This window comes from Melanerpes formicivorus, unplaced genomic scaffold (genome assembly GCF_026170545.1).
Source record: "Melanerpes formicivorus ecotype bairdi unplaced genomic scaffold, bMelFor1.0.p_v2 SCAF_2, whole genome shotgun sequence".
Lineage (NCBI taxonomy): Eukaryota > Metazoa > Chordata > Aves > Piciformes > Picidae > Melanerpes > Melanerpes formicivorus.
The window spans coordinates 29015921-29043883 of record NW_027142354.1 but is presented as its reverse complement, the minus strand read 5'-3'; the positions used below and the strand labels follow the sequence as shown (position 1 = coordinate 29043883).

At 38.0% G+C, this 27963-nt stretch overlaps 1 protein-coding gene across 3 annotated transcripts in view; it reads left to right on the top strand.

Moving 5' to 3' along the window:
• ARID4B (AT-rich interaction domain 4B) overlaps positions 1 to 27963 on the top strand; it is an 85202-nt gene that overhangs the window by 46457 nt on the left and 10782 nt on the right. For 2 of the 3 annotated variants that reach the window (XM_068154685.1, XM_068154676.1), the window contains exons 10-19: positions 49 to 122; positions 1411 to 1556; positions 3628 to 3700; positions 4760 to 4854; positions 5948 to 6045; positions 6259 to 6526; positions 7498 to 7670; positions 18027 to 18275; positions 24638 to 24722; positions 26635 to 26827. In XM_068154685.1, coding sequence (XP_068010786.1) covers positions 49 to 122; positions 1411 to 1556; positions 3628 to 3700; positions 4760 to 4854; positions 5948 to 6045; positions 6259 to 6526; positions 7498 to 7670; positions 18027 to 18275; positions 24638 to 24722; positions 26635 to 26827 — 1454 coding nt within the window. The remainder of the gene's footprint in view (positions 1 to 48; positions 123 to 1410; positions 1557 to 3627; positions 3701 to 4759; positions 4855 to 5947; positions 6046 to 6258; positions 6527 to 7497; positions 7671 to 18026; positions 18276 to 24637; positions 24723 to 26634; positions 26828 to 27963) is intronic. The other variant, XM_068154695.1, reaches the window with a different exon arrangement.

Genomic DNA, 27963 nt, shown 5'->3' with positions numbered 1-27963 from the left:
CTTTTAAATTTTATTTTTCTTTTTTTTTACACTTTGTAAATAATCTAGTGTTTCTGTGCCAAGAAAAGATGTTCGGGAGATCAGCGAAACTTCACCAAAGCCTGACGCTTTGTTAAAACAAGGTAAAAACAACTTTATATGAGAAAACGTGTATGTATTTCCTTTTGTTGCGTAAATTGGACCCAGTGTATGGTACATCAGTTCATGTCTCAAAAATGCTGAAGGATCTTTTCTTACAGCATAATATATTAGAATAGAATAAACCAGGTTGGAAGAGACCTTCAAGATCACTGTGTCCAACCTATTATCCAACCCACCTAATCAACTAAACCATGCAACCAAGCACCCTATCAAGTCTCCTCCTAAACACCTCCCATGATGGTGATTCCACCACCTCCCCGGGCAGCCCATTCCAATGGGCAATCACTCACTCTGTGTAGAATTTCTTCCTAACCTCCAGCCTAAACCTCCCCTGGTGCAGCTTCAGATTGTGTCCTCTTGTCCTGGTGCTGGTTGCCTGGGAGAAGAGACCAACATCCGCCTGTCTACAACCCCAGCTCCCTCAGCCTCTCCTCACAGGGCTTGTGTTCCAAGCCCCTCACCAACTTTGTTGCCCTTCTCTGGACACGTTCCAGCAAGTCAACATCCTTCCTAAACTGGGGGGCCCAGAACTGGCCACAGTACTCAAGGTGTGGCTAAAAAAAAGGAACACTTCTGAAAATCAAGAGGAATTGTTAAAAAAACCCAACTAACCAAATAAAACCCCCCACAAATATACCTTAACCAAACAACCTAAAGAAATAATCCCCACTCTAGTGTACTTTCAGTAAATGTCTACATGCCAAACAAAAGAGATCACTCGTACAGCACACACTGGCTTTATAGATTTAGTATTCATCCATTTGTATTGACCTTCCTAGAGTTATTCTCACTGTCATATCCCTGATAATTATAAGTAAGTTGCCTTTATGCACTTCAAGAAACTAGAATTGTGGGCTCATTCAAAAGTTTGTTTGTGTAAATTCAGAATTACCTTTTGCACATTTCCTTCCTCCTTTTCCTTCCTATTCAATATATGTAAACCTGTTGTAATAGGGATTCTTCCAATTGAATTTTCACGTGTCTTAGTGTAGGAGATTATTTGTGCCTGTAGATGATACTAAGGTGCTAGTAATCCTAATAATAGCTTCGAATAATTTGATCTGCAGAGAACACTAGGCCATTTTGAATAGGTAAGGCATATAAGACTGGTCAACATGAGGTAGTGATTAAGGTTTTCTTAACATGGGGGTGGAACTGTTAATTAGTAGTCCCCCCATCCCCACCTCACCTCTGACTACTTGTTTTGATGAGAGCATCCAGTCAAACTGATACTTTCTGCAGTGCTAACAAATGTTGGTCTTTTTATAGCTTTTGACCAAGCCCTTGAATTCCTTAAGAATCGAACTGTTCCTAGTAATTGGAAAACAGAACTGAAAGAAGACAGCTCCAGCAGTGAAGCTGAAGAAGAGGAAGAGGATGAAAAAGAAAAGGAGGATAACAGCAGTGAGGAAGAGGCAAGTAAAGTTAGTAAAGGGCATAGATACACAGCTGATAGGTATTACAGTCTTGCTAATTTTTAAGTATGTCTTTTTAACATTTGGGAATGTTTAGTCTGTTAACATAAGCAACATTATTGCCTTTTGAGCTTTCAAAAATTTTCTTTAATGAAGACCAGTTAATTAACAACTTGAAAAATTTAATAAATATCTTGGTGTCACTAAGCAAAAAACATGTAGTCAAAAGACTGAGTCATTAGGGACTAATGGAAAATAAAAAATTAAAGCTCAAGAGATTAAGATCCTGTTTTAGAAGCTTTATAATGCTGATGTTACTGCAGTGGCAGAAGGGGTTACCATACCTACTAGGGACTGAGCAGGATGAAGAAGGGTAAATACTGGTGTCTGCTGTCACATGCATATTGTTTTTCTGAAATAAGAAATGTTACCTTTCCTTGTATGTATTTCTAGGTGGAATTTGCCTGCTAGCTGTGAAAGGTCTTGCTGTTTTGTAACTGGGAAGATCTATGCAGTTAAACATTTAAGTTGTTTCTAATATGTGGTGCTTAAATTGTCTTTGATAGCTTTAAAACAAAGATTTCTCTTGTTTTCTTTGAAAATATGTGGAATTACATCTTGCAACTGTATGTAAATCCAGACAGGCCTTTTCTTTGCCATATGTTGTTTCCATCAGTTCTACTGATGTAGAACTTCGACTTTCTAAGGGTGGTTTTAATTCCTGGGCTATGCCAGTCATGGCCCAGATGAGTTTCTGTTCACTCTCCCTTTAAATAAGCAGTTGTTTGCCTCTACAGGACTATGCAATATTTTGATTACGTTTCTGTTGATAATTATATGTGATAACTATTTCAGCATATTGTGAATATTGGTTCTTAATTTTTTGCCTTTGCTCTGATATGTGCACTTGATGGAGACAAAATAGTACAGAATAAGGAAAAAACCCCTCATTGCTAGTAGTTATAACCTTTCTTTATTTTCAGTCATCCATGTCTTTATTAAATAGCTTCAGTAGATATTGTGAAGTTTTATCTTTGATCCCTCCCCCCGCCCCATTTAATAGTGATACTTTGTTTCTATTTATTTCTCAACTATTTTGCTTTAACTTTAAAGAAAATGTGTTTGGCCTCTTGCTTCAGGATAGGTAAAGCTTCAATATTTGGTACAAGATGACTGTTGAATGGAAAAGATAAACATGGAATGAATATACACTAAAAACAATTACATGCTGAATGACTTTTATTTTGGGAAACTTTGCAAGCAGTATTAAAAAAAGAAAATTAACCAGCTTATGTTTGACCTACTGTTTTAAAGTAACTTAGTCATCACAATTTTTAAAAATTCTAATTATATTAAAGCCTTCTTGCTACTAGTTAGGGCAAAAATTTCTTAAGGAAATTATGAGGTATTGTGAAATAAGACATAGTGCTTTGTTAGGAAACTTTACTGTTTGTTAATCTTAGTAGTCTAATGGAAAGGTTTATTGGTTCAATGAAGTGAACACCCAAAATATCCATTGTTATTTCAGTTCTGGGATTGATCCTGCTCAGCACATGTTCAACAGGTGCCCTATGGCAGCATGCATGCCGTGCCATTGGCTGTGGTTCGCCAGTACTGTGGATTAGAGCTCCAGAGAAAGTGCGAGCACCATTTTCTTTCACTTCACCCTGAAAGTAACAGTGTGTCCAGGCAGCGAGTCACTGAACTGCAGCAGAAATGTTTCTGACATGATCTCTCGATCATTACTAAAGGTGTCTCCTAGGCTTTCTGCATAAATGGACAGAATTGAGAGTGCATCTTGATTCACCGTATCACTTACAGTACTTCAATCAAAAACTGAATTTCAGTGTGTTTTTACTGTTACTATTTTATAGATTTTGAAAAGCTGGTTGTAGTTTATAAAACTTAGTTCCATGTGGCGTAGCACTAACAGCAAATGACTTCTTGCATTGTAGTCTTTTGCTGATTACAGCAAAACAAAGTTGAACATTTGAATTGTCACTGACGTGTGTCTTAATGAAGAACTATAACTTGAAGTGCTGATAATTTTCTTGTGCACTGTTTCAAACAGGAGGAAATAGAGCCGTTTCCTGAAGAACGAGAGAACTTTCTTCAGCAATTGTACAAGTTCATGGAAGACAGAGGTAGGCATTCTAATCTTTGGCTTGTAGAAGCTGAAGATGGTATTACTTAGCAGTACTGTAAAGAATTGAATCTGTGAACTAGTAGTGCTTTGCAGTTCACTTCTGGAAACAGTGGACTGTGTTCATAATTTTTTACTTCCCTGGTATTTAGAAGAGAAGTCTGTCCCTTGACTCTTACCCTAAAATACCATCATTTATTCCTGCTTTCTGAAATAAATGGATAGTACCTCATATATCTGGGCATATTTTCTGCTATGTAATTTCAGTGTGTATAATGAAACATTTAATATCCTCAATCATTAATGTCTGCTCAGTTTATAACTTCAAAATACTTAAAACTCAATCACTAAGCCGTTCATTTTAGGGTCATGGAGAAAAGTATTTACCTCATGATAGTTTTCTTGTGTGAATCCTGATCACTTGGATGCATGAGCATTATCAATAAGGTAGATTGAAAAGCTATTAAAAGCAAATGCCATCTCTTATATTAAACCTCTACCAGGTGTTTATGTACTGCAAGAAGAGTACAATGTCTGTGGAGGCAGAGGTAAAGGTGTTTGCATTTAAATTACTACTGGAACTAGTTAAATTATTATCTTGCTAATCATATGTGAAGATGAATTAAGGAACTGTTTACAATGTGGTAGCTACTGCTAGTACAGTAGCTTAGGAAGTTTCAGCTCTTAGAAGCATTGTGGGATTTGTTCCTGGGGAGGAATTTCTTCTGGTTGTAGTGAAAGGACTATCCTGGTATTATTAGGTGCAATTGTTTCAGCATGTGAAATAAAGATATGTGTAGTACAAATAGCAAGACAAGCTGTTTCATTTGTGCACATTCAATAATATGTGGAAGAATGTGTAATTGCTGAACTACAGGAAAAATGAATTAGTAAGACTGTTGAGTTTGTTTGAAAAAGTTGGTTGAAGAAGCACCAGATGCATGAAGTGGTCAAAGAGGGGTGGCATTTCTGATGCTATATGGAATAGTATAGTAGTACATGTGATGTAGATTTTGTGTTATTCTTAAAAATGAGTCCAAAACACTGTCTTTGTTTGCAGGGACTCCTATTAACAAACGACCTGTATTAGGATATAGAAATTTGAATCTCTTCAAATTATTCAGGCTTGTACACAAACTTGGAGGATTTGATAATGTGAGTATCAGTATGATGAGTATTCCAGAGCCATAAGATCTGAGAACACTTTTTATTTTTTAGTAGTGAAGAAGAATCTTAAACAGACACTTTAGACATCTGAAAATTGATTACTACGGCCTTGCAAGACACAATGTAACTCTTAGAAACATGCTTCAACAGGAATCAGAAGGCAATTATGTTATAAATAAATTATGAATCTACTCAGTGTGTTTGATTTATTGCTGCATAAAATCAGCCAGCATTTGTAGTTTTGTGATAGTTCAAGAAACGTGATAAAGTTGTTACCTCAGAAAGTGAAATGTCGTTGCTCAAAATCTCAAAGACAGGTAATCTAGTTTAACATCTGATGGGAAGTCCTTAATTCCTGTCTATTCAGAACAGTGTATAGAAAAATGTGCTGACTGGGATTAGTGGGATTGGTCTCAGAGTGATAGTTGAAGTGTATGGAATTCACAGTGAAGCAGATTCTGTTACTGATTTGGTCTGCTTCCTGTAGATGTAGTGTGTCACTTGAGAAGGTATTTTTGTGCAGTGACACTTTTCTGATATACAAGAGAGGATCTTGCACTTGAGTATTGCAGTACATCTGCTCTGCCTTCACAGATGCTTAAAAATGAGCACATCACACTGTCATGGAACTGTGACACCAAAGTGTATATTAAGGATGTAATGAAAGATGGGCAGCCACTCTGTCTGGTGCAGTGCTGCCAGGGTTGAATGTTGTTGATACTTCTTTGAAATATTTTTTTTTGGTCCAGTTTAATTAAAATTCTATCTCTGATAGGTAAAAAATACTGTAAGTAAAACAATTAGGGACTAATTTTTTTGATCTTTGTACTTTCTTTCCTTTTTTGTATTACAACCTGGAGAGGAAAGCCTGCTTACTGAAATGCAGGAATACTGAACTGCCTAAAGTAGTTACATCAAATTACAGTATGCATTGCAGTGAAATACCATATGTGTGATGAATAGTAATTTTATTGACTGGAGGAAATGATTTACAGTTATTTTCCAAAGTTATAAACTTTGACTTAGTTTTTTTTGTGTCAGTGAATTAATTCAAAAACCATGACTTCATTTTCTTTAACAGATTGAAAGTGGAGCAGTGTGGAAGCAAGTTTATCAAGATCTTGGAATCCCTGTATTGAATTCAGCTGCAGGATATAATGTTAAATGTGCATATAAAAAGTAAGTAATAAAACTGTAAAGTTTGTGCTAAAACAGAACTACAATGCACTGAAGTGGTCCTGAGGTAGTGGTAGTATACCTAGTCTGTAACGTTTTGGTTACATAATACATGTTTTTAAGCTTCAAATAAGCTGTTCATGTTTTGTTTCTGTAAGGTAGTATGTTCATTCTTGAAACAAACTTGCTTATCGCAAACAATTTTGTTTCTTTTAGATATCTCTATGGTTTTGAAGAGTATTGTACATCAGCTAACATTGAATTTCAAATGGCATTGCCAGAGAAAGTGACGAGTAAGCCTTGTAAAGACTGTGAAAAGGAAAAAGAATTGAAGATGCGTGAAGAACCAGAGCAGGAATTAAAAGAAATAACAGTGGATAAGGAAGAACGCAAGCAGGAGGAAGTAGCAGTAGTACAAGAAGAAGAAAAAAAGTTAGCTGAGAATGATAATGAAATTAAAGAAAATGATAAGTCCTCTGTTCTGGTAAAATATTTTAATGTTCATATTATATTGTGTTTATGAAGTCAGGTGGGGTGTTGATAACTGTGAGTTCATGTCAAGATTGAAATCTCCATAAAGACAACAAACATGCTGTAAACCTAATTCAGAACAACACATATGAGCTGTATTTATCCCTGGATCCCTGTTTTAGAGGATCATGATGTCAAAGTAGCTGAGTTGGTAGGAAGCAGCTGCAGCATTCCACTTGTTTGGTGGCCTCCTGGGTCATAAGGAGACTAATTAATGTACAGCTTTATTGTGATCTGGGTAACATACACTTGCAGCTAACTACGGTGCTGATATTTTTGTTTTTCATTTAGCCATGTTTTTAAGCCCTCATGAATCTTGCTTTTTACTTCTTCAGTCCAGTGAAACCAGTGAAGCTTTACAGAAACCTGGGCTGTATGATACACACAGTAGTTCAGTGATCCAGAGGGACAAATGTTTATAGCTTTTCAAAATCCAATATTAAGTCTGTGGCTTTAGCAAAAGAAGTCCCAAGGCAGTAAGCTGAAGTGCTGTGCTGTGCAGGTTTAGCAGTTCACTCTGGAAATAGTGTAGCCCCTCAAATTAGTCTGCAATGTACCTATAATGCTTCTGTATGTGAGTGGCAGCTAGCCCTATCGGGCTTCTGGTAGTAACTCTGGGGTGAATACCACATAGGCCAATACTAATACCTCCATATGCTAACCACTGTGAAGTGTACATCTTTGGGATTGCTCTGCAATTCAGCTTTTAAGAGCAGCATGCCTGTGCTGTGGCAAAGCTGGCTAGAACACTGGCTGCAACCTCAAAATCCATTATGTTTCAGATTTTCAGAACAGTAAGTTTAGAGTAAGACTCTAGATACCTTTTTTCCCTCATAACTTCAGTGTGTTTTGTCTGCACTTTCATAAATCCTTTATGGTTTTTATTTCACCTTGTACGTTAACTGAAAGTTTTATTTATGCTAGGGAAACAAAAAAAGTTTGCCGGATTCTGTATATACTCAGCCTGATCAGGAAAAGGACTTAAATGTAATCAAAACTGAAGATGAAACCAAACTAGAAGATAAAGAGGAGGAGAAGATTAAAGAACTAGAAAATCCTATGGTAAATGCAGACACTGAAGAAAAGGAAAAATCAGGGTAAGTTACACTATTTAGTAACCATCTGAGGCATTTGATGTGTGTTCATTGAATTTTACTCTTTTAATTTGAATGTCAAGTCAGACATCCCTGTTGTAAGTTAGACTTGTTTTTTTGTGTAGCCCTGTGTGTTCCTAACTTTGTCATGGTTTGGGGGGAAAAAAAGGGAAAGTGATGAAGTTTTTAGAGTCCAGGTCTGACTACTTACCAGCTGAGTGCAAAAAGAACTTGGAAAGCATAAGATATAAGAGAAAAATATAGCAGCCATTGCCAGTAGTATTTGTCTACTTAATTTTTGGTACAAGTATATAATGAACTTGTGGTTTCCAGCTTTTGCTGTTGGGCAGTGGTGTGTTATGGGTAACATGGGGAAAAGATGGAAATAACTTGCATTGTTCAGTAGCAACTTTGCCATTGAGTGGGCATGATGGATGCTGGTGGGGAGTCTCTTGTGGAGTCTCTCAGAGAGGAGTTTTGAAAGTAGGAGATTAAAGAAATAGGGATGCTCAGGGCATAACCAGGTGTGTTTCCTTTATGGAATGGGCAGGTTTTCCTATTTCAGTAGGAGAAAAAAAAAATACCCAAACCACAAGTGTTTATCTGCAGTCACACAAAAAAAAAAACCATATAAAGTTTAAACCAGAAGAGAGTCCTCATTAACCCCCAATGTATTAACTATTTATATTCTTGTAGTTAGGACCCTCACAGAGTATAATTTCAAGTGATAAGAACACAACAAAAGGCCATTACAGGTCAAATCAAAGGTCTCCTTTAATACGGCATCTTATCTTCAACAAAACTGGTAACAGATGCTTAAGGGAGAAGCTGTTACAAGAGGGAGAGCAGGTAATGACACCTCCGTGTACTTTCACAGCAGTCTATATGTCAGGGGATGACTCTCTTTTGTGCTTAATACCAGCTGTCATCTAACCACTAATTCCCTTGTTCATTCCAGTGATCTTTGCTATTTAGTAGATCAGCTGTCTTAATCTTCTCTCTAAATACCATTCACTCTTAATGCTTTTTTCTGGCCCATTAAGAGTTCTGACAGAACATCTTAGGTCAGTGTATTGAGTTCTGATATAATTGGTAAGTTTGTGTTTGGGTGGGTGGGCTTTTGGTAGGGGTGTTTTTGTTTTGTGGTTTGGGGTTTTGGTTTTTTTTTAATTATTAAGGGTTTTGATTTCCATATAACAGGTTCTGGAAGGATCCTTCTCTATAACGTTGCTGTCATCTTAAATAGTTTCAGTGAGATGTTTGGCAATTCCTGTAACTCAGAAATAAGAAACAGAGGAAAATTGGGGTTTAACTGAACTCAGTTAGGAAGAGCCTTTTCTCTATGGATGTGATTTTTGTTTGTATCCTGCATGATATTTTTTTTCTTAAAGACTAATTGGTGACATTTTGTCACATTTGCCACTTAGAGTGAGCTAGTTCAGTTGTACTGTAACAGGTTTGCTAGATTTTCAGAATTAGAAAACAGATTTTACAATGATACTTTTAAAATGCATAACTAAATAGATGGAAGACTTTGCAGTGCTTAGAGAATGGCAGTTTTCCAAGTTCTTCAAGTTGTACATTTGTATGCATGCATGTTTGTGACATTACTTTCTGTTTATGTAATAGGAAAGTACATTGGCTTCATACTTGCCATTCTGCTATAGTAAATGATATACGATTATAAGCTGCATTAATGTTTCAGTACTTCTTTTAATATGATTAATGTCCATTTGGGTTATTTATGACATAAGAAAACTTGTAAGATTTTTTTTTTTTTTTTAGGATTTTTATCTAGCAAAACAGCAGAAAACTAGAAAATACTGTTCCCTTTTAATTTTCTCCAGTTCATGTGATTGTAGTTGAGTGAATTCTTTCCTTTCTGCTTCTCCTTACTCATCCAGTAAAAAGTCTTATAACTAGTATTTTGGTGTTTTGATTTATGAAAGATTATAACAAGTTCCTTAGAATAGGAAGTGTAGCTCTAAAAACAGATGTAGGTGATGTGGTCATTGCTGGGAATATGTTTCAAGGAATAATTTAAACTTTAAAAAACGAAGCATGTAGCTATTGATAGTCTTAACTGTTTATAAGCAGTAGTACTGTAGTGCTGTGAGCATGATTACTTTTCCTTTTTTTTCCTTCAGAGATTAAAAGGAAGTACAAGATGCACATATATCAGCTTTAAAGGGGTTTTGAAATGTCACTGTCATCCTAAATCATTAAGAGTGTTTTTAGCATTTATACCATAAATGGATTTTTTTGAGTCTGGTATGCTGGTGGGGACATTGTACTATAGTAGTACTTGCTCCTGTCCCAACCTTTATGGGTTAGAAGTGGCAAAGGGTATACAGAGGGTGGAAATGCTATGGTTTGAGTTCATACAAAATCAGAAATTAATATTTGTATATGGAAAACTAATCACATATACAAAAATTATCCAAAAGGCAAATGGAATAGATCACTGTGAATTTTTGTCACTGTTTAAAAGGTATTCCTGAAACCGTGAATAAGCTATGGACCATCTGTCTTTCACAGTCCTAACCAAATAGCTAAACAAATTAAATTAATATTACAAAGCTGTAGAGTTTGCTCTTTTCATATTGCCTGGAGTACTTTAAAGCACCTTCTTATATCTTATTTGTGTATAGTAGACAGAAAAACTTCTGAGTTTCTTCTTGATTAATTTCTGTCTGGTGGACTGGGTCTAATTCCCAGCTTCCAGATCTCAGGAAGCACTCCTGGAAGCCAGAGCTGCTCATTTTCCCCAAGTTGTGTATCTCTGTGTATCTGTTGAGTCTCAACCCATTGAGAACATTACCACATGAATCCTATTGGTCCTTACAGCACACGCTTAAATAATACAGTGAAGAAGAGGAAAGGTTGAATGTTGCTCTGTTGCTTTCTTCCCCACAGTGCCTGTCTCTTGCCTGCTTCTACATCTGGGAACCCTGGGAACAGAGATTCAGAGGCAGCTTGCTCTGTATTCTATCTGCCTTTTTTTATTTTCTTTTTGTTTAGTGGCTAGTGGAAGACGCATGTGGCACAATATAATGCTGTGCAACTTTTGATCATAAAACAGTAAAAAAAGGCCAGTAATAGGTTATTTTCCACTGGCGTATTCTGAAGAGATCTTTACAAAAATGGCTTTGTAAACCTGTCCCTTTTTCTTATGTACAAAAAAAAAAGGGGAAGAAGAAAAATATTCAGTCAATGAGTAAACAGGAAAGTTTTAAATTCTCCTTGTTTTGAAGTTCCTGCTGACTTCATGTTGTGGAAGTAATCGTCTTTAAGTGCAGTGTTGTATAGTTTGTACAACTTCCTGTTGTCATCTAACATTCATTGTTATAACTGTTCAAAGACAATAAATTGAGAACTGGGGGGCTGTTCTATGCAATGAATGGGACTGAGTCCACCACTAGTAAGTTTGTAGATGACACCAAGTTGGAAGCAGGTGTTGATCTGAGGGCTCTGCAGAGGGACCTTGACAGGCTGGACAGATGGGCAGAATCCAACATGATGACATTCAAGAAGTCCAAGTGCTGGGTGCTGCACTTTGGCCACAACACCCCCATGCAGCACTACAGGCTGGGGTCGGAGTGGTTGGAGAGCAGCCAGGCAGAAAGGGACCTGGGAGTAGTGGTTGACAGCTGGCTAAACATGAGCCAGCAGTGTGCCCAGGTGGCCAAGAAGGCCAATGGCATCCTGGCCTCCATTAGGAATAGTGTGACCAGCAGGAGCAGGGAAGTCATTGTGGCCATGTGCTCTGCATTGGTTAGGCCACACCTCAAGTACTGTGTCCAGTTCTGGGCCCCTCAGTTTAGGAAGGACATTGAGACACTTGAACGTGTCCAGAGAAGGGCAACAAGGCTGGGGAGAGGCCTTGAGCACAAGCCCTACGAGGAGAGGCTGAGGGAGCTGGGATTGTTTAGCCTGGAGGAGAGGAGGCTCAAGGGAGACCTCATTGCTCTCTACAACTACCTGAAAGGTGGTTGTAGCCAGGAAGGGGTTGATCTCTTCTCTCTAGCACCCAGCACCAGAACAAGAGGACACAGTGTCAAGCTGTGCCGGGGAAGTTTAGGCTTGAGGTGAGGAGAAAGTTCTTCACAGAGAGTCATTCATCATTGGAATGGGCTGCCCAGGGAGGTGGTGGAGTCGCCGTCCCTGGAGTTGTTCAAGAGGGGATTGGATGTTGCACTTGAAGCTATGGTTTAGTTCTTCATGGGATGTTAGGTAATAGGTTGGACTTGATGATCTCTGAGGTCTTTTCCAACCTTACTGATTCTATGAACAGTGTAGGCAGTTGAACATACTCCCACGGGACTGAGGCTAGGAGCCTAGTGGAGTTCTTGAAAGATGGGGTTGTCATGTAAGCTAAAAAGTATTTTTAAGTTTCATAGTAGATACAGTTTGTAAACTGAAGTTTAGGTTAATTGCTAGTTAACCAGTGTTAGTAAGAGTTTTCTTACCAGATAATTAATTCAACTTCCAAGTTTGTGTTTTATTTGATTTGGGGTTTTTAAAAGCACTTTGCTCTCAAGCACTTGGGACAGATCATTGTCAAGTATTCTATACTGAACTGAAAGACTTAAGTGCTCAGAACCCAGATAAAAATTTCTACTCCCAATTAAACATTTGCCCAGAGTTATGTATTGGTAGTACTTGGATGTTTGAGGTGACCAAGCAAAATTATATGAAGTAATCCCAGTTACACTACAGAAAGGTTGCAGGTGCCTTTCTTCTTGCATTTATTAGAATAAACCTTTATTAGAATAAACCAAACCAGGTTGGAAGAGACCTTCAAGATCATCGTGTCCAACCCATCAACCAATCCAACCCACCCAAACAGCTAACCCATGGCACCAAGCACCCCATCAAGTCTCCTTCTGAACACCTTCAATGACGGCGACTCCACCACCTCCCCGGGCAACCCATTCCATAGTGCAATCACTCTTTCTGTATAGAACTTTTCTTTTGACTGAGGTGTGCTGCCTTAACCCTAACAGTAGGGGAGTTGCCATCTGGATCACAACCCTGCCTTTTTTCACCAGGTTGTTATTTTCAATACAAAAAGTTCTTTCTGGATTTTATAATCTTTTTGTTTGTTTTTCCTCCCTTTTTTTCCCCCCTTCTTGAAAACTCCTTGGAGGAAGTAAAGAAGTAGGCAGTGGATGAACAAATACTCTTAAGGAATACTTTAGAAACTTAAACACTGGTTGTCTCATGCTTTTGATCTAGGTCTTCATGGTGTGGTTTTTCTGAGAATTGGTGCTGTCATATTTTGACAGTACTAAATGGAGAATGTGCTTCATTTCTTTGGCTAATAATCTTGAATGGAGTTAAACAATTCATTCACATGCAAGGGAAATACCACACTCAGAGCTATTACATAGATTATTACATGTATAATAGCATTTCCCTCCCTATAAGCAGTAGGAGGGAGCTAGAAGTCATAAAAGCAGTAGTTTAGCTCTAGGTTAGGATGGGCCGTATTCCATGTGGAGGATTTTACTAGGCTTATTACTCTTATAGGGTAGGCTGACTACCTGCTTCTGTTTGTAACAGAGTTAAATAATCTGGAAACACTTCATGGGGATTTTCTGAAAGCAGTTTACAACAGGATTATGTAATAGTCAAAAGCTCCACTTCGCATATGGAAGATAACAGATTGTTAGAGGCAATGTTTTCTTCGGTTCCTTATCTCTTAGAATGACATATCAAGACTTTATGGTGATGAATCTAAAACGGCAGCAGGAAGGTTAAAATGTTTTGGAGTGAAAGGGATTTGATATAGAAGGTATCTCTTCCAGCTTCTGGATTGGTGTTGAGGACTATATATTTTAATAGATTTCTCCAATCTGATTTGAATTTGTATGAAATTGATTAGAGTGGAAAGAAAGTTGCTGTGAACGTCTGCATATAGGAGCCTATTTCTGGGCTCTTCTGTGATGCATGCTCTACTTATGTATTTCAGCAGCCTTTGTACTGGGAAGGAAATATTTGTATGGTCATGGGGTGGGTTGATTATTGTTTTTTTTTTTTTTTTTTTTTTTTTTATCATATATAATGTATGCTGATACTCAGAAAAATATAAGGATTGCTTCAATATATCAATAAACTGCTAATAATGCATTAAGAAGATGTAGAGTGGCAGTGTAAATGTATCAGTCCTGTGTGTGTATCATGTTGAATGGAAGGAAATCATCTGATGTAGAGCAAGTGATTCTCTCATCACATTTTACATAGCTTATGATCACCATGGTAGCTGTCACTGAGGCTTATCAAGTGTGGGTGAGCCCCTTAAACATTCATCAAATACTAGATGTTTTCAAGTTGAGTGTGAGCAAGCGCCATAAAAATAAGAAGTGCTATACGTCTCAGTCAGACTTCTGAGCCATTCATTATCCATTTGAGGAATGTTTTAAAATGCATGGCTGAATCATTAGAGGCAATAACCTGGGGTCCTTTAATTTGTGGTTTCTGCAGCACTAGAGAAATTCACTGGTTACAGAGTACATGCTTTCATGAAGTGTCTGTACTACTCTCAGATGTGATTCAAATGAAGTTAGTGCCTGTCCTCTCCTTTCAGAATGACGGACCATAACTATGCATTTATTTACATTTTTCTGTGTGTAGAAAAAAAGTCTTTGGAGTATCTTTTTTTAGGTTTTCTGTGTAACTTCAGAGGGAAGACAAATACTGATGAATCTTGTGGCTTTTGTTACTGCGTTTAATTAAAGATAAAATTCTAGTGTCGTGACATAAATGCTGGTCTTAATGACCTCTCTGCCATAAAACATGGTATCTTAAACCAGCTGTGATTGAGAAAGTCAGAGTATGAACATCTTCCAGCACTGCATTATGGGGAGGTTAAATAATACTCTAGGATAAGAGAAAAAAAAAAGGAAAAATGAGGAAAACAAAAATAGAAGCTAATTGCTAAGCTTGAAGTGTCAGTTATACTGGAGTTTCTCTGCTAATGGTTCAGTTAACTGCAATGACTTAATTGAACCAATACTTGAAATAATCTTGCTTCCTCAAATGTTAGAATAACCCTTGAAAAAAAATGTCTTGCATTTGCCATCTCACCTGTTGTGTTTGGTAGCATGGTACCATGCTAGGGTAAGTGCTTCAGTGTAGCATTGTTTGCTGCAAAACAGGGATCCTAGGAGGCAGATCCAATACTCCAAGTCACACTCAGTCTCATAGCTTTCAGCTGGGCTTTGTGACAATGCTGTATTTTGTGCCAGAAACTGTGGACTGAAAGCCATTTATATGCTATTACAGTTCCTTGAGTGCTGTAATACCATGCACTGTTTAATCTATTAACATCTATTAATTGACGTACTTACCCATATTATGGGGTTGTTGGTACTAAATCTTTATAGTGTCTGAGAATGATCTGCTGTATTTGTAATTTTGAACTCTTGCAATATTTTTATCCTTCAAACTCTTTCACAATGTCCATTGGAACTCACGATAATCAATATTTGAACAATCTAAACCTTTTAGTGGTTTTACATTTTTGCCAACTATTTCTGCATTTTAATTAAATTGTTTCCTACTTCTGGAGGTTTATGTTCCCATTCTATGGGAGCTGGGGTGAGGATATTCTTTAGTCTACAGTTGTTATTGGAAACTTCGCCTTCAAATCCTCCTGATAAGCTTTCTGGTGATACTTTAGTTTCTGGAACATAGTTACATTTGTATTGCTGTCTCTCTTGTACAGTGTGCATGCACATCTGCTGCTGCCTTTTTTCATCAGCTGCTGCTTGAGTTATTCAAATCATTGCAGCTTTGTGCTTGGTACTGTGTTTAAGTTAACAGTTGTCTGCTGCCAAAAGACTTGTTTCTTTTTCCCCCCCTACCCTTCGAATAGTATTTTGACTAAACAGCAGGAAATGTGATGCTCTTGTGCGTACATACATGGACAAATGAGGTTGTGACTATGCATGCTGGACGGCTACAGTTTTAGCTTTCTCTTACAGACTTTAGTTTTGGGATAGTCGTGGCTTCTCCTTCATGGGCAGCTTTTTATGACTTTGTAAAACTGTATCTTTTCTTCCTTGCGACTATTTGAATATGTTTTGGGTTGGGTTTGTTGTGGGTTTTTTTGGTTGGTGGTGGTTTTGGTTTTTTTTTGTGCCAGGAGCTGTATGAGTACACAGGCATTTCTGCTCCAAAACAATGAATGTTCTTTGCATTTGTTCTCCAAAAAATCTCCAGTTTGATTGCTAAACATATCACTCCTTGGAACACAATTTTATTGCAGCTATCTCTGCTTCCATTTTGCTTTTACTTCCTGACATTCCCTCCATATGTGCATAGTCTGCTAATCACATCTACTTGACTATCCAAGTTACTGAACTTCACAGTAAGGGTTTCACTTGTCTCTTCCAGAGGAGTTCTGGTAGTGCCAGTTGGGACACTAAGAAAGCCATACGTCAGTTAAAGTGAGAGAGACTCCAGACTTGTTTAGCTTCCAGAGAGTGACTGGCAGCATAATTGCCAGTGTTTGGAAAATCCTGAATCTCCCGAATGGACATTTTCTTTGCAGACAGTATTCAAGGATTGTGCAGCTAATATGTGGTGAGGGGGTAGAGGAAGAGGGGTGTGGTGGAATTCTTTCAAACTTTCTTTTGTTAGAATTTTGACAAATCTTGGAGAAATAGGAAATCACAGGCTGATCTTGTTCTCAGGGCAATGGTGGCTGTGCTCTGATGCCAAGGTTTTTTTGGTGTTTGTATGTTAGTAACTGTTAAGCTGAAATTAGCTAGGAGTTTTGATTTAGTGCAGCAGAGAGTATAATTTAGAAGTACTTAAATTGTTGCTTGGTGGTTTCTTGTTAGCTGTGGAGTTTGGTTCAGGAATTTGTCATCTGATTCTTTGGGGACCCTTATTTGTGATTTGTTTTGGAAGTGAATTTTGCTGCATGATGTGCAGCTCATTCATTTCTGTTTACATTTTTGACTCTGTTGTATTTAACTTTACTAGGAAAGTAGCTCACTGAAAGTATACAATTTAAAATCCTTGTCTTCCAGAAAAAAAAACTCTGTTCTATGCCATGTATACCTGAATAGATGTATTTTCTGTGATTTCATTTACTTAATATGCCATCAAAGTTTTGGCATATGTGTATACATATGCAGACACACACACATGCATGTATATGTGTGTTTGTGGCAACGCTCATTTGTGAAGTAATTTCTTTCAACCAGTTCAGTTACACTACAGTTGAATTTAGCTTATTGTTCTGAATTCTCATTTTCCAGCTAAATAGATAATAATAGTGCAGTTCTACTTCCACAAAAAAGAAATTGCATAATTGAAGTACTATTTGATCCTTTTGTAGAGACAGTAGCTTAGCTTGCCTGAGTGCTTTTTAGTGAAAACTTAATGGGAAAGATTTAGACTATTAATACAGACTTTTGTGTTTGTGAGATTTGGTAAGATTTTAGTACTGTCAACTTGGTAAGCAGGCCTAATCTGTTCTGTACTGCACAGTGTGTGGAATTAGAATGAGGTGAGGGCCAGTAGTACTGTTTGGTAAAAATATTTAAGATTAAAAGATGTTTTTCTACCATTAGGTTTTGTAATGTAGTCTGCCTCTACAGAAGAACCACAGAGCAGCCCATAGCTGCCATTGACTGAAACTAGCCAGATCAGTGGACTCTTAATGCTTCTGATATTGGTCCAAATACCTAAAATTGTATTCAGAATCAGCTTTTGAAACCATTGAACACTTGCTTGTGTGTTTGTGTAATAATGAAATGCAAGTTTGACTTATATTTAAGCAAGGTCATAAATTAGCAGAGGTTGCTTGATTTGCTAAATAATCTTGCTTAAGGGTTGGGTTTTTTTGCCTCAAATCTGGTTTTGGTTGCAGTGACTTCAAGCTGTTGAGATAGATTGTTTATGGTAACAAAACAAGGATCTTTATAGGAACAATTTTCAAACTTGTAGGTTGAAAAATGGAATTGAGGAAACATGATAGTGAGAGGCATGAGTTTGAACTGAAAAAAAGAGGATATTTAAACCAAGAGACTGCATGAAAGAATCATATAAAGATGAGTGAACAACTTCTGCTCATACAATTTTTGATGGATTTTTCTTTTTTTTTCTTTTTTTTTTTTTTTTGAGTCAAGCCATTTTTGTACCTTGCAGTCACTGGATTTTGTGTGTATTGCTATATCCTGTTTTGCTGATTTTACTCAGCTGTAGTGCAGTTTCACGTGTTTGGAGCCTGCTGTTTCTCCCAGTCTCTAATGCATCCACAATATTTATCAATATATGTGGTTTGGAACTGAAAAGCTTGTGAAGTATCTTATATTAACTCTACAATTTTTTAAACCTTTCAAGAGATGACACGAGTAAGGAAGAAGATGAAGATGAAGAAGAAGCAGAGGAGGAGGAAGAGGAGGAGGAGGAGGAAGAAGACAACAATAACAATGAGGAAGAAGAGTTTGAATGCTATCCACCAGGCATGAAAGTCCAAGTGCGGTACGGAAGAGGGAAAAATCAAAAAATGTATGAAGCTAGTATTAAAGATTCTGACATCGAAGGTGGAGAAGTCCTTTACTTGGTGCACTACTGTGGATGGAACGTGAGGTAACTTGAGTTTTAGTTAGTGATTACTTCATGAATTACTTCTAAAATACACTTGTGTATTTTAAAAACTAAATTAATAGACATCTGGAGCCCTGAACTTTCCGTATTGGTGGTCTGTGAAGGTCCTTGTGCTATGTAAAACTGCTAGGTTTTTAACACTATATAAATGCAGTACTTTAGTTATTTAGAAAGTGATCTTAAAATAACTTGTTCAAAGAAGGCTTCCTTCATTCCCCATCTTATTTTTTGGATCTCTCCACACAGCAAATGACAGCTCAGTCTTGCGCAAATCCATGCTCCAGCTCTCTTCAGCCAATTTTCTCTCATACAGTATTTGAGTAATGCACTTAGCTGAGTCTGTATACACGTGCTTCTCACTGAACCAGGGAGTACACCAGCAGTATGGTATTTAACAAGTTCAGAGTGGCAAATAAGTTTGCAGCAAATAATTGCATTCATTCAGACCCAATTTCCACTGTTCCCTACTCCTCCTTCCCCCATGGCTGCCCCAAGCTTCCAAACAAGACTCTTCTTAGCTTAATGGCTTCTTAGGCTTTTCTTAATATATGTAGGTTTATTTGCTTTTAATTGTTTTTAATATACTATTAATAGAAATAAATGTAATATCTTTTGCTATTTCGGCCTACTTTTTTTGCCGTTTAGAACTTGAAGCATGTTGAAAATGGTAAACTAAAGCTTCAGAGTGGATTTTAAGCCAATTACTAAGTCTCCTGCTTTTCCTGTGTTTCAGCTTACCCGCTCGTTGTCCTCAGCTATCATCTTTTAAACTTTCTACATCTCTAAAAAAGAAAACAGGTCTGAGGCATATCTGCTCTGTATTTTAGTTATTTTGTTTCTCTTCTGGCAAGTCGGATGCTCCTGTGACTTTCCTGTTGTCTGGAGTGCAGGACAAATTTCATTTATTCAGTGCTAGCAAAAGTCACACAGAAGTGTGATACTTTGCTCCATCTCTTGAATATACCTCTTTGCATCTAGGCCTGGTGTTTTCCAGGACCATGTAAACCTCTGCTGAGCAGGAACATCTTGATAATGCTGGTTTTGATACCAATCTTCTGTAGAATTTTGATCTACATATATACTGATCTACAGTCCACATAATCCTCAGACAACATGTGTAAGCATAGTTGGTTATGAATTCAAGACACAAAGGGAGATGAAGCCTGCTCAAGTTGGGATTTGGAATTTAACAAGCATTTCGGTTATTACTGGGGAGAACTGCCTTATGAGTGTGAGTTGCCAACATTTGCGTCCTACTTGGTGAGGATGAGCGTATACCATTCCAAGAGCTTTTTGCTTCATAAGTCTTGCTTTGGAATTCACATGGAAACAGAAGTTATTTTCCTTTTTAAGCTATTATACATGTTATGAGGGGAGATGATCAGAGTTTTATTGAAGTAGTACTACTTTAAATCAAAAGAATTAAATAGTCAACATTGAGCCTTCACCTGGGGGATCCCAGCACTTTGGTTTTCAAAGAGGAATTCAAGATTCCATTTTTTGAACTCTGCATTTTAAACAAATACATGAATTGATATCAGAGACATTGTTTCTGTGACTAGGATATATTTGATAAGAAAAGCATTTTTAGTAAGTGTGTGCTTATTTGCGAGGGATAGGAGAGTCGTTTGGTCTTTCTGGCAGTGGGACTTGCATTTATGTCCTTTGTTTGAAAAGAGCCCTCTTAAAGGAGCTGAGAAAATAGGATTTTTTCACTGAAAAAGATACCAGTGATTGAGATTTGGCATCAAGGTGGTGTGTGGACTCTGCTAAATGTGGCTAATTTTTTCCAATTCAAGTAGAATTACTTAAGTTTTTTGAGCCTACAGTAAGAATGGGTAAGCCTGAGCTTCAGGCAGCACATAAATGATATTTTAGTGAAGACAAGTCTTGTATGATGCAATAATTTGGTTTAATATTTTAGTTACAACCTTGAAAGTAGCTGCTTTGCTTAAATAAGTATCAATTCCCTCTTCTACTTCATTGTACTTTACTTGTAGTATTTAGAAGGGACAAATACTATAACAGTCTAGGTTATGGGATGTACTGAACTAGGATTTTCTAATCATCCCCTTTTGGTCAGTGTGCCATTTAATGGCCTGTTCTTTAAACCCAGAAGTCTGAGCAGGACTCTTTACTAATGATCTTTCTTATCACAAGGTGACTTCGGTTTTGGACTGGGATTCACAATAATTTTGTGTGTGCACACATTTTGGGGTACTTGAAATGCAATTTGGTGAACCTGATGTTCATCTTTGTTTTGGTTGTTAATTTTATACACTCTGGAACCCATAATGCTAATCACAGTAGATTTTTTCTTTCTTTTAATAGTAAATAGAAAATACAGATATGTAAGAGGGCATAACAGCATTGTAGAGCTGCAGTACTTCATGCGAAAGGATCGTGTTGTTTGCTCCTGAGATTTAGGTGATAACATGTCTCTAATAAAGGTAAAGAGTTGTAGCTTTGGGGGAGCCTGACTTGTAGTAGAAGAGAATGGTGAAATCTCTGCTCTGTTAGAGACACCTGCTTATGTTACCACGTTTCTAACAGACCTGGCACCTTGTGGCTTATGTATGCTTTGTATAGAACTAAAACTTCCCTGGGGCCTAGAGTCAGTTCCTTTTGTCATAATTTTAGTTTTCCTCAGCCGGTGCAAAGAAAACTTCATTGCTTCAGGTGAATTTCTTTTGCAGTACGTGCTTAGTAATTAAACACACAGAATGTGTATTCAAAAAGAGTTTGACTTGTTTAAGTGCCTCTCAAGGTACCATACCACAAGACATGTCATTCTTGAATGTTTTAGCATTTGCACCTGAAACTTTCTGCTTTAAAGATTTCTTTCCTTCTTTCCTAACCTTCCTTCCAAAATCTGAATGTGAAAGTGTTAATTTCTATCTCAACTTGTTGGAAGTATTAACAACATGCAAATTCTGTATTTAATAGACAAATGCTGAAATTAAAGGAATGTGAGACCTCTACAACTACCTGAAAAGGTCATAGAAGTGAGGATTGGTCTCTTCTCCCAAGTAGAAAGGGACAGGACAAGAGGAAATGGCCTCAAGTTGCACCAGGAGAGGTTTAAATTGGATGTTAAACAAAATTCTTTGTAGAAAAGGTTGTCAAGCACTGAAGCAACTGGCCCAGGGGAGGGATGGAGTCACTATCCCTGGAGATATTTAAAAGACATGTAGATGCAGTGCTTAGTTGTACATGGTTAAGTTGTGGATTTAGCAGTGCTGGATTAATGGTTGGACTTGATGATCTTAAAGGTATTTTCCAACCTAAATAATTGTATAATTCTGTGTGTAGCCAAAGTTCAGGTTTTTGAGAGTACTGTATGTCGGGGGGGGGGGGGGGGGGGGGGGGCAAAAAACATAAAAAATTAAACTGGAGCCCTCATCTAATATTCCAGTATTTTGTGATAAGACTAAGTTTCTTCCTTTGTGTGATTACAGTCATAGAAAACGTTTAGTTCTTCCTTGTTAACAGATGGAGACAGTGTAATGGAACTTCTCACTGAAGTTGCAGTATCAGCCAAGTCTTGCTAGTTGCTTGAGGCCACTTGTCTTCCTGAGAAAGTGGTACATTTGGTAGTATAAAACTAGAGGCTGGAGAAATACACCCCCTTCTGTGTGTCTCCTCTAGTACTTCTGTGGACGATTGATTCTGAGAATACAGTGCAGTTTATTTTAGCTTGCAGTCAGGACACGTGGATGTAATAGAATCAGTGTGTATTATTAGGCATTCTTTGTTTCCTTCCTTCCGATTCAAACCCAACTTTGTTAGGCATTCATTTTAACTAAGGCAGAAAAGCTCTCCTTACTGGCTTGTTTTTGTCTTCATTTTGGTAAGGCAAATGGGATGTTTCCTCTGAAAACATTGCAGGTTTTCGTACAAAACCTTATTTTTAAAATAAACAACAATTTCTTATTAAATTGCTTTTCTTTCTTGTCAAAGAAGTCTGTGCAAATACTTTTAGCAACACCTCCCCATCTTGCCTCCTTCCTCTCCACACCCACAAGTGTGGAAGACAGCAATGCAGTAAAAAAATCCAGGTCCTTTGGAAACATGCACTTCGGCTAAAAACGTCTTTCATAATGTTTTGGGGGGGTTGTTTTGTTTTGTAAATAGGCTGTCTAAAGTGTGATCAGTGGTTAAATAAGTTTTCCTGGTTTAATAAGGTGCAGTTCTATAAAGAAAGGCTCTAGTCTAAGTCACATATGACATTCTGGTGTGCTTTACAGCTTTCAGGATGCCTTTTTTGTTGTGCAGTATAGAAGAAGTAGTTTAGGATCAGGTTGTCAGCTGTGGCTTGGGATGTATCCCTTTTGCAGGATCTTGTTTCAGCCTTAGCTCTCAATTGTCATAGATTTAGGCAAACAGTATGCATTTGATGTGTGAGTATTGAGAGCAGCAGTGTCATGCAAAGGTGTGAAATGCGGGCATCCGATTCCCTGGAGAAGATAAGAGTTCTGAGATGCTGCGCCTCCTTGGGGGATGTAACTGCTGTTATGTCAGGAGTGGAGCAGGATGCGCTCCAACCAGGAACTGTGGCTATCATGTATGCATTTTCAATTAGTGCTCCTTGAAATGAGTAAGTTGTAACCACCACTTCTAATATGTAACATAGTACCCTGTGGCATCTACAGGTACTCCAAGATTCTTCCCTTCAGTGTGCCCCTATGTGTGTCAGCTGTCACTCCAACAGGCACTACAGTTACTTTGAATCACAGACACATACTTTGCTTAGGGGCAGATTGGTTTCTTATTGGAAATGCATAGAATGAATTAATATAAACTCTGTATTATAGCAATGTGGTAGAAGCAGAAAAGGCACTGTCAGAATAGTTATTTCTCATGTGTACTAGTGCTGTTCTCCTGCATGCATTTAGACCTAATAAAAATAATCTTACACGAATTGCAAAGTCCGTTTGGCAGTCTCCTCAGCAGTATTTGTTTTACAAAGCATGTCTTTGACTTGAAGAAATACTTCACATAGGGCTGCCCACGGTCTCAGGGAATATGGGATTTTTTCAGGGTACTGGAAAGTAACCTGAGGAGTTGTGTTTCAGTTTTGGAAAGGTATTTGAGTCTGTTCACCTAATAGCAGATATACCTGCCAAAATATAGGCAGTCTTGCCATGCTGTATTCTGCATGGTCTGCTGCTGGATTTTGTGATTTTTTTTTTTGCCCTATGAAGGGACAAAACACCCCCTTCACCCCCTGAATTATTTTTTAATTTGTATGTCAGTATTGTAGATGTAGTTGATAGTAGTTGCCGAGAAGCAGAATTGGGACTGTATCAACAGTCTTATTTATCAAAATGGTGGTCAAGCAAACTCAACTGGAAAGCCAGCATGATTGTGAGTGCATTGTGCTTAGCTCCATCTTGTACTAGTTCTCTGTGTGTGTGGTGTGTGGGGTTTTCTTTTGGTCTGTGTTTGTTGTTGTTTGTTTGTTTTAAAGTTGTTTTCTTCCCCTCTGCTTTCCTGCTTACCTAGGGGATCAGAGTTTGCATGGCTGTATATTAAGGCGAAAGTTAAAAGATAATAATTTTTAATTGACCTATTCATTACTCAGTTCTTGAATTCACAGTTTAAGTAGGATAGCAAGTTAAGCTTACTGGGAGACAAAAAAAATGTTCAAATTGATTCTTGGCATTTACTGTACTGTCAAGTACAGTGCCATAGTTACAGTATATTCCTACTAAGAATGTACTTTTCTGGTCTTGGATTTCTAGTTAACAAGTCCAGCCTTACATAATAAGAGAGCTGTTAATTGTCTTGGTGCTGTTCAGTCTAGTATTATTCTGATACAAAACAGAAACTGAAAATCAATTAAAGTGTTAGTGTTAAGTTAGTGACTCAAAAGTTAATGACTCCTGTTAATGATTCCAAATGTCACTTTGCAGACACTCGAACTTCAAAGAGTTTATTTTTAACTGGTCACATTTTATGTAGCTTTAAGAATTATTTTATTGTTAAGGTTTTGCAGTATATACACAAAGTATGCCTCTGGGAAATCCATACAGAATTGTCATTCTGGTAGTTAGGGTTTTTTCACACTGATGTGCAAGTGTGAAAGCTGGTGTTTGTCCAGTCTATGCTGCACAACAAGAAATTTGTGCATATGGGTAAAACAATGTCAGTCATTTGTACATGAAGAATTGGACTTTAGTTGAAAGTTCACATACTGAAAATTACACAAATGACTTATTTATTCAAACTCCAATTCAGATTTTATATGATAGTAATTATCTTTTTTTTCATTCATTTTTCTTGTCATGTGATTATCTGCTTAAAAGCATTAATGTGTACTTTTTTTTTTTTTGTGGTTTTAGGTATGATGAATGGATAAAAGCAGACAAGATAGTGCGACCAGCTGATAAAAATGTACCAAAAATTAAGCATCGAAAGAAAATAAAGGTAGTTTCTCTCACTTTTCTCCCTTGTTCCCCTCTGTTTTGGTTTAATATGTTCTTAAGTATTTCCCCTTCCCCTTTCTAACCTTTCAATTGGCCTGCAAATGCTTGACAATGTGGCTGTCAATGGCTCCATGTCCCAGTGGAGGCCAGTGACAAGCGGAGTCCCTCAGGGATCAGTCCTGGGACCTGTCTTATTCAACATCTTTGTGGGGGACATGGACAGTGGCATTGAGTGCACCCTCAGCAAGTTTGCTGATGACACCAAGCTGTGTGGTGCAGCAGACACGCTGGAGGGAAGGGAGGCCATCCAGAGGGACCTTGACAGGCTGGAGAGGTGGGCACAGGCCAACCTCATGAAGTTCAATAAGAGCAAGTGCAGGGTCCTGCATCTGGGTCGAAGCAATCCCAGGCACAAATACAGGCTGGGCAGTGACTGGCTGGAAAGTAGCCCTGAGGAGAGAGACTTGGGGGTGCTGGTGGACAAAAAGCTCAACATGAGCTCTCAGTGTGCACTTGCAGCCCGCAAAGCCAATCAGATCCTGGGCTGCATCAGGAGAAGTGTGGCTAGCAGGTCGAGGGAGGTGATCCTCCCCCTCTACTCAGCCCTGGTGAGACCCCACCTGGAGTACTGTGTCCAGTTCTGGAGCCCCTATTACAAGAGGGATGTGGAGGTGCTGGAACGTGTCCAGAGAAGGGCCACAAGGATGATCAGAGGGCTGGAGCACCTCTCCTATGAGGACAGACTGAAGGAGTTGGGGCTGTTCAGTCTGCAGAAGAGAAGGCTCCCAGGTGACCTAATTGTGGCCTTCCAGTATCTGAAAGGGGCCTACAGGAAGGCTGGGGAAGGACTTCTCAGGATCTCAGGTAGTGATAGGACTAGGGGGAATGGAATGAAACTGGAGGTGGGGAGATTCAGGCTAGATGTGAGGAGGAGGTTCTTCACCATGAGAGTGGTGAAACCCTGGAATGGGTTGTCCAGGGAGGTGGTCGAGGCCCCGTCCCTGGGGGTGTTTAAGAGCAGGCTGGATGAGGCTCTGTCCAGCCTGATCTAGTGTGGGGTGTCCCTGCCCATGGCAGGGGGGTTGGAACTAGATGATCCTTGTGGTCCCTTCCAACCCTGAATGAAACTATGAAACTATGACAATAAAAGTGACTTCCTAGCCTATTAAAAACTAACTTTTTTTTCATCAATATTTTGTTTGTTTCACTTCAGGGTGGGGAGGAGAAGCTTCTATTTCCTTCTTTTCTGTATTTTTTTTTTAATGAAATTAAAAAAAATATAGAAAACAAACAAGAAGAATCCATTTTTGTTATCAGTGGTGGGAGCCTGCTCACAGGGACAAAATTTGGGAGCTCTCTGCTGATTCTGGAGAGCAAATCAATGGGTAGGCCATGTGTATGTGATTATCCTTTGATTTCATAGCTTTTCTTTCCAAATTAATTATTTTTAAATTGTTATTTAGGCTTATGGTACATTCCTTGGGCAGTGGTATGCAAGGATGCTTTTCCTTCTGCCACAGGTGTCAGCATTCCCAATACCATCCTCATCCCCACCCAGCACCATGGCAAGTCTGGAACCTTTGTGTTCCTACAGCTCATTGTGACATAGTCCTACCTTGCCTCTGCTGAACTTGGCAACCTGCAGTGCCACTGCTCCTAGAGGACTGGCTGTGTTTGCTTTCCCATTTGTTTCACTGCCGACAGACTCCTCTTTGGTATAAATATCTTGGCATGGGAGGTCAAAAGGTATTTGTCAGCTTTTAAAAAGAGATCAAAAAAATAAAGTTTTCCTTTGCAGGTTGGATATTTAAGACAACTATAAGCATTGCTTAGTTATAATTATGTTAAGGTGTGTGTTTAAATGAGGTGAGTTTCCAATCCTTTTTTTTTTTATTTTTTATTTTTTCACATAGAATAAAACTGACAAAGAGAAGGAAGAAAAATACTCTCCTAAAAACTGTAAATTGCGACGTTTGTCAAAACCACCCTTTCACACCAGCACATCACCAGAGACTGGGTCCAAACTTGACAGCACTGAGGCCAAAAACACTGAACAAACTCCAGTTAAATCAATAGAAATTACTTCTGTCATTAATGGGCTACAAGGTATTGTACTTAATCTCTTTCTAATTCTCTTTATGGTTAATTGTAACATCATATTCAGAAATAGCCCTCAAACTAAAGCAATATTCACAGTTTCTGAAAACAAGTATTGTAGACTTGGTGTATATTGGCAGGTTTAAGAATGGCATCTGTTGTTTTCCATTCTTTTTTGTTTTTTTGGTGGTGGTGCTTGTTTGATACACAGCAAACCATTTGTGCTTCTTCTGTTATTTCTAGATTTTTCATTTACTTAACTTTTAAGACCTAGGATTCCCATTATTTATTTTTTGTGTGTCTGGTAAAAATTGATTTAGTAAAGCTTGCTCTGAATTTTAAGTGACTTTTGAGTGATTTTTTAAGTGTTTTGAATTCTTGGAACTAGAGGCCAAAATGCATGCCATAAATATTTAATTTTTAAAAATGCAAACAACACTGAAAGGGTTAATTCAGCTTCTGTCAACTTAGTGAATTTTGTTGACAGCATTGTTCTTCTTCTGTCATTGGTTGTATTATCTTTGAAGAGATGGTGAGTTTTAGTTAGGAATTGAGAATGAGGGTGCAAAGAGTTTACCTAGCTATGCCAATAAAAATAGAAGAGTTGTATATCGAGGAGTTACTCATATATTTGAGCCAGTTCTCATTGTTCCACCCTGTATCCATATCTCTTGCCATTTAATGGCCTTGTTGTTCATTCCTTCATTATATCTTTGTTCTTTTCTCAGTCCTGACCCTGAGTTTTCTTACTGTTGTCTTACATTCTTATTGTTCATGTTTCTGTAAGTGTTTCATTGTTGTTTTCACTTTTCCAGGATATCAGGTTGGTTTGTTAGAGATTATCCAATGTCTGTTGTAGTTCTTTCCATTTAGACTGTGGATTCTCCAGGGAAAATACTGTCTTTGTTCTGGGCTTTGGAAAGAGGGGAGATAGTGGTAGTATTTGTGATCCATAAGGTATATTTAGTTTTTCTGTTAAGCACATCTTTCAATTTCTGTTGTGGTTAATTATGCAGAAGCTTGTGTTTTATGGACTGATGCACTTTGTGCTTTCTCTGCCTCTTCAGAAATTCCTGGAGATGTACTATGTAATACAGAATTTTTCTAGTTCCTAATCTAGCCATTATATTTTCTGCTAGAACAGG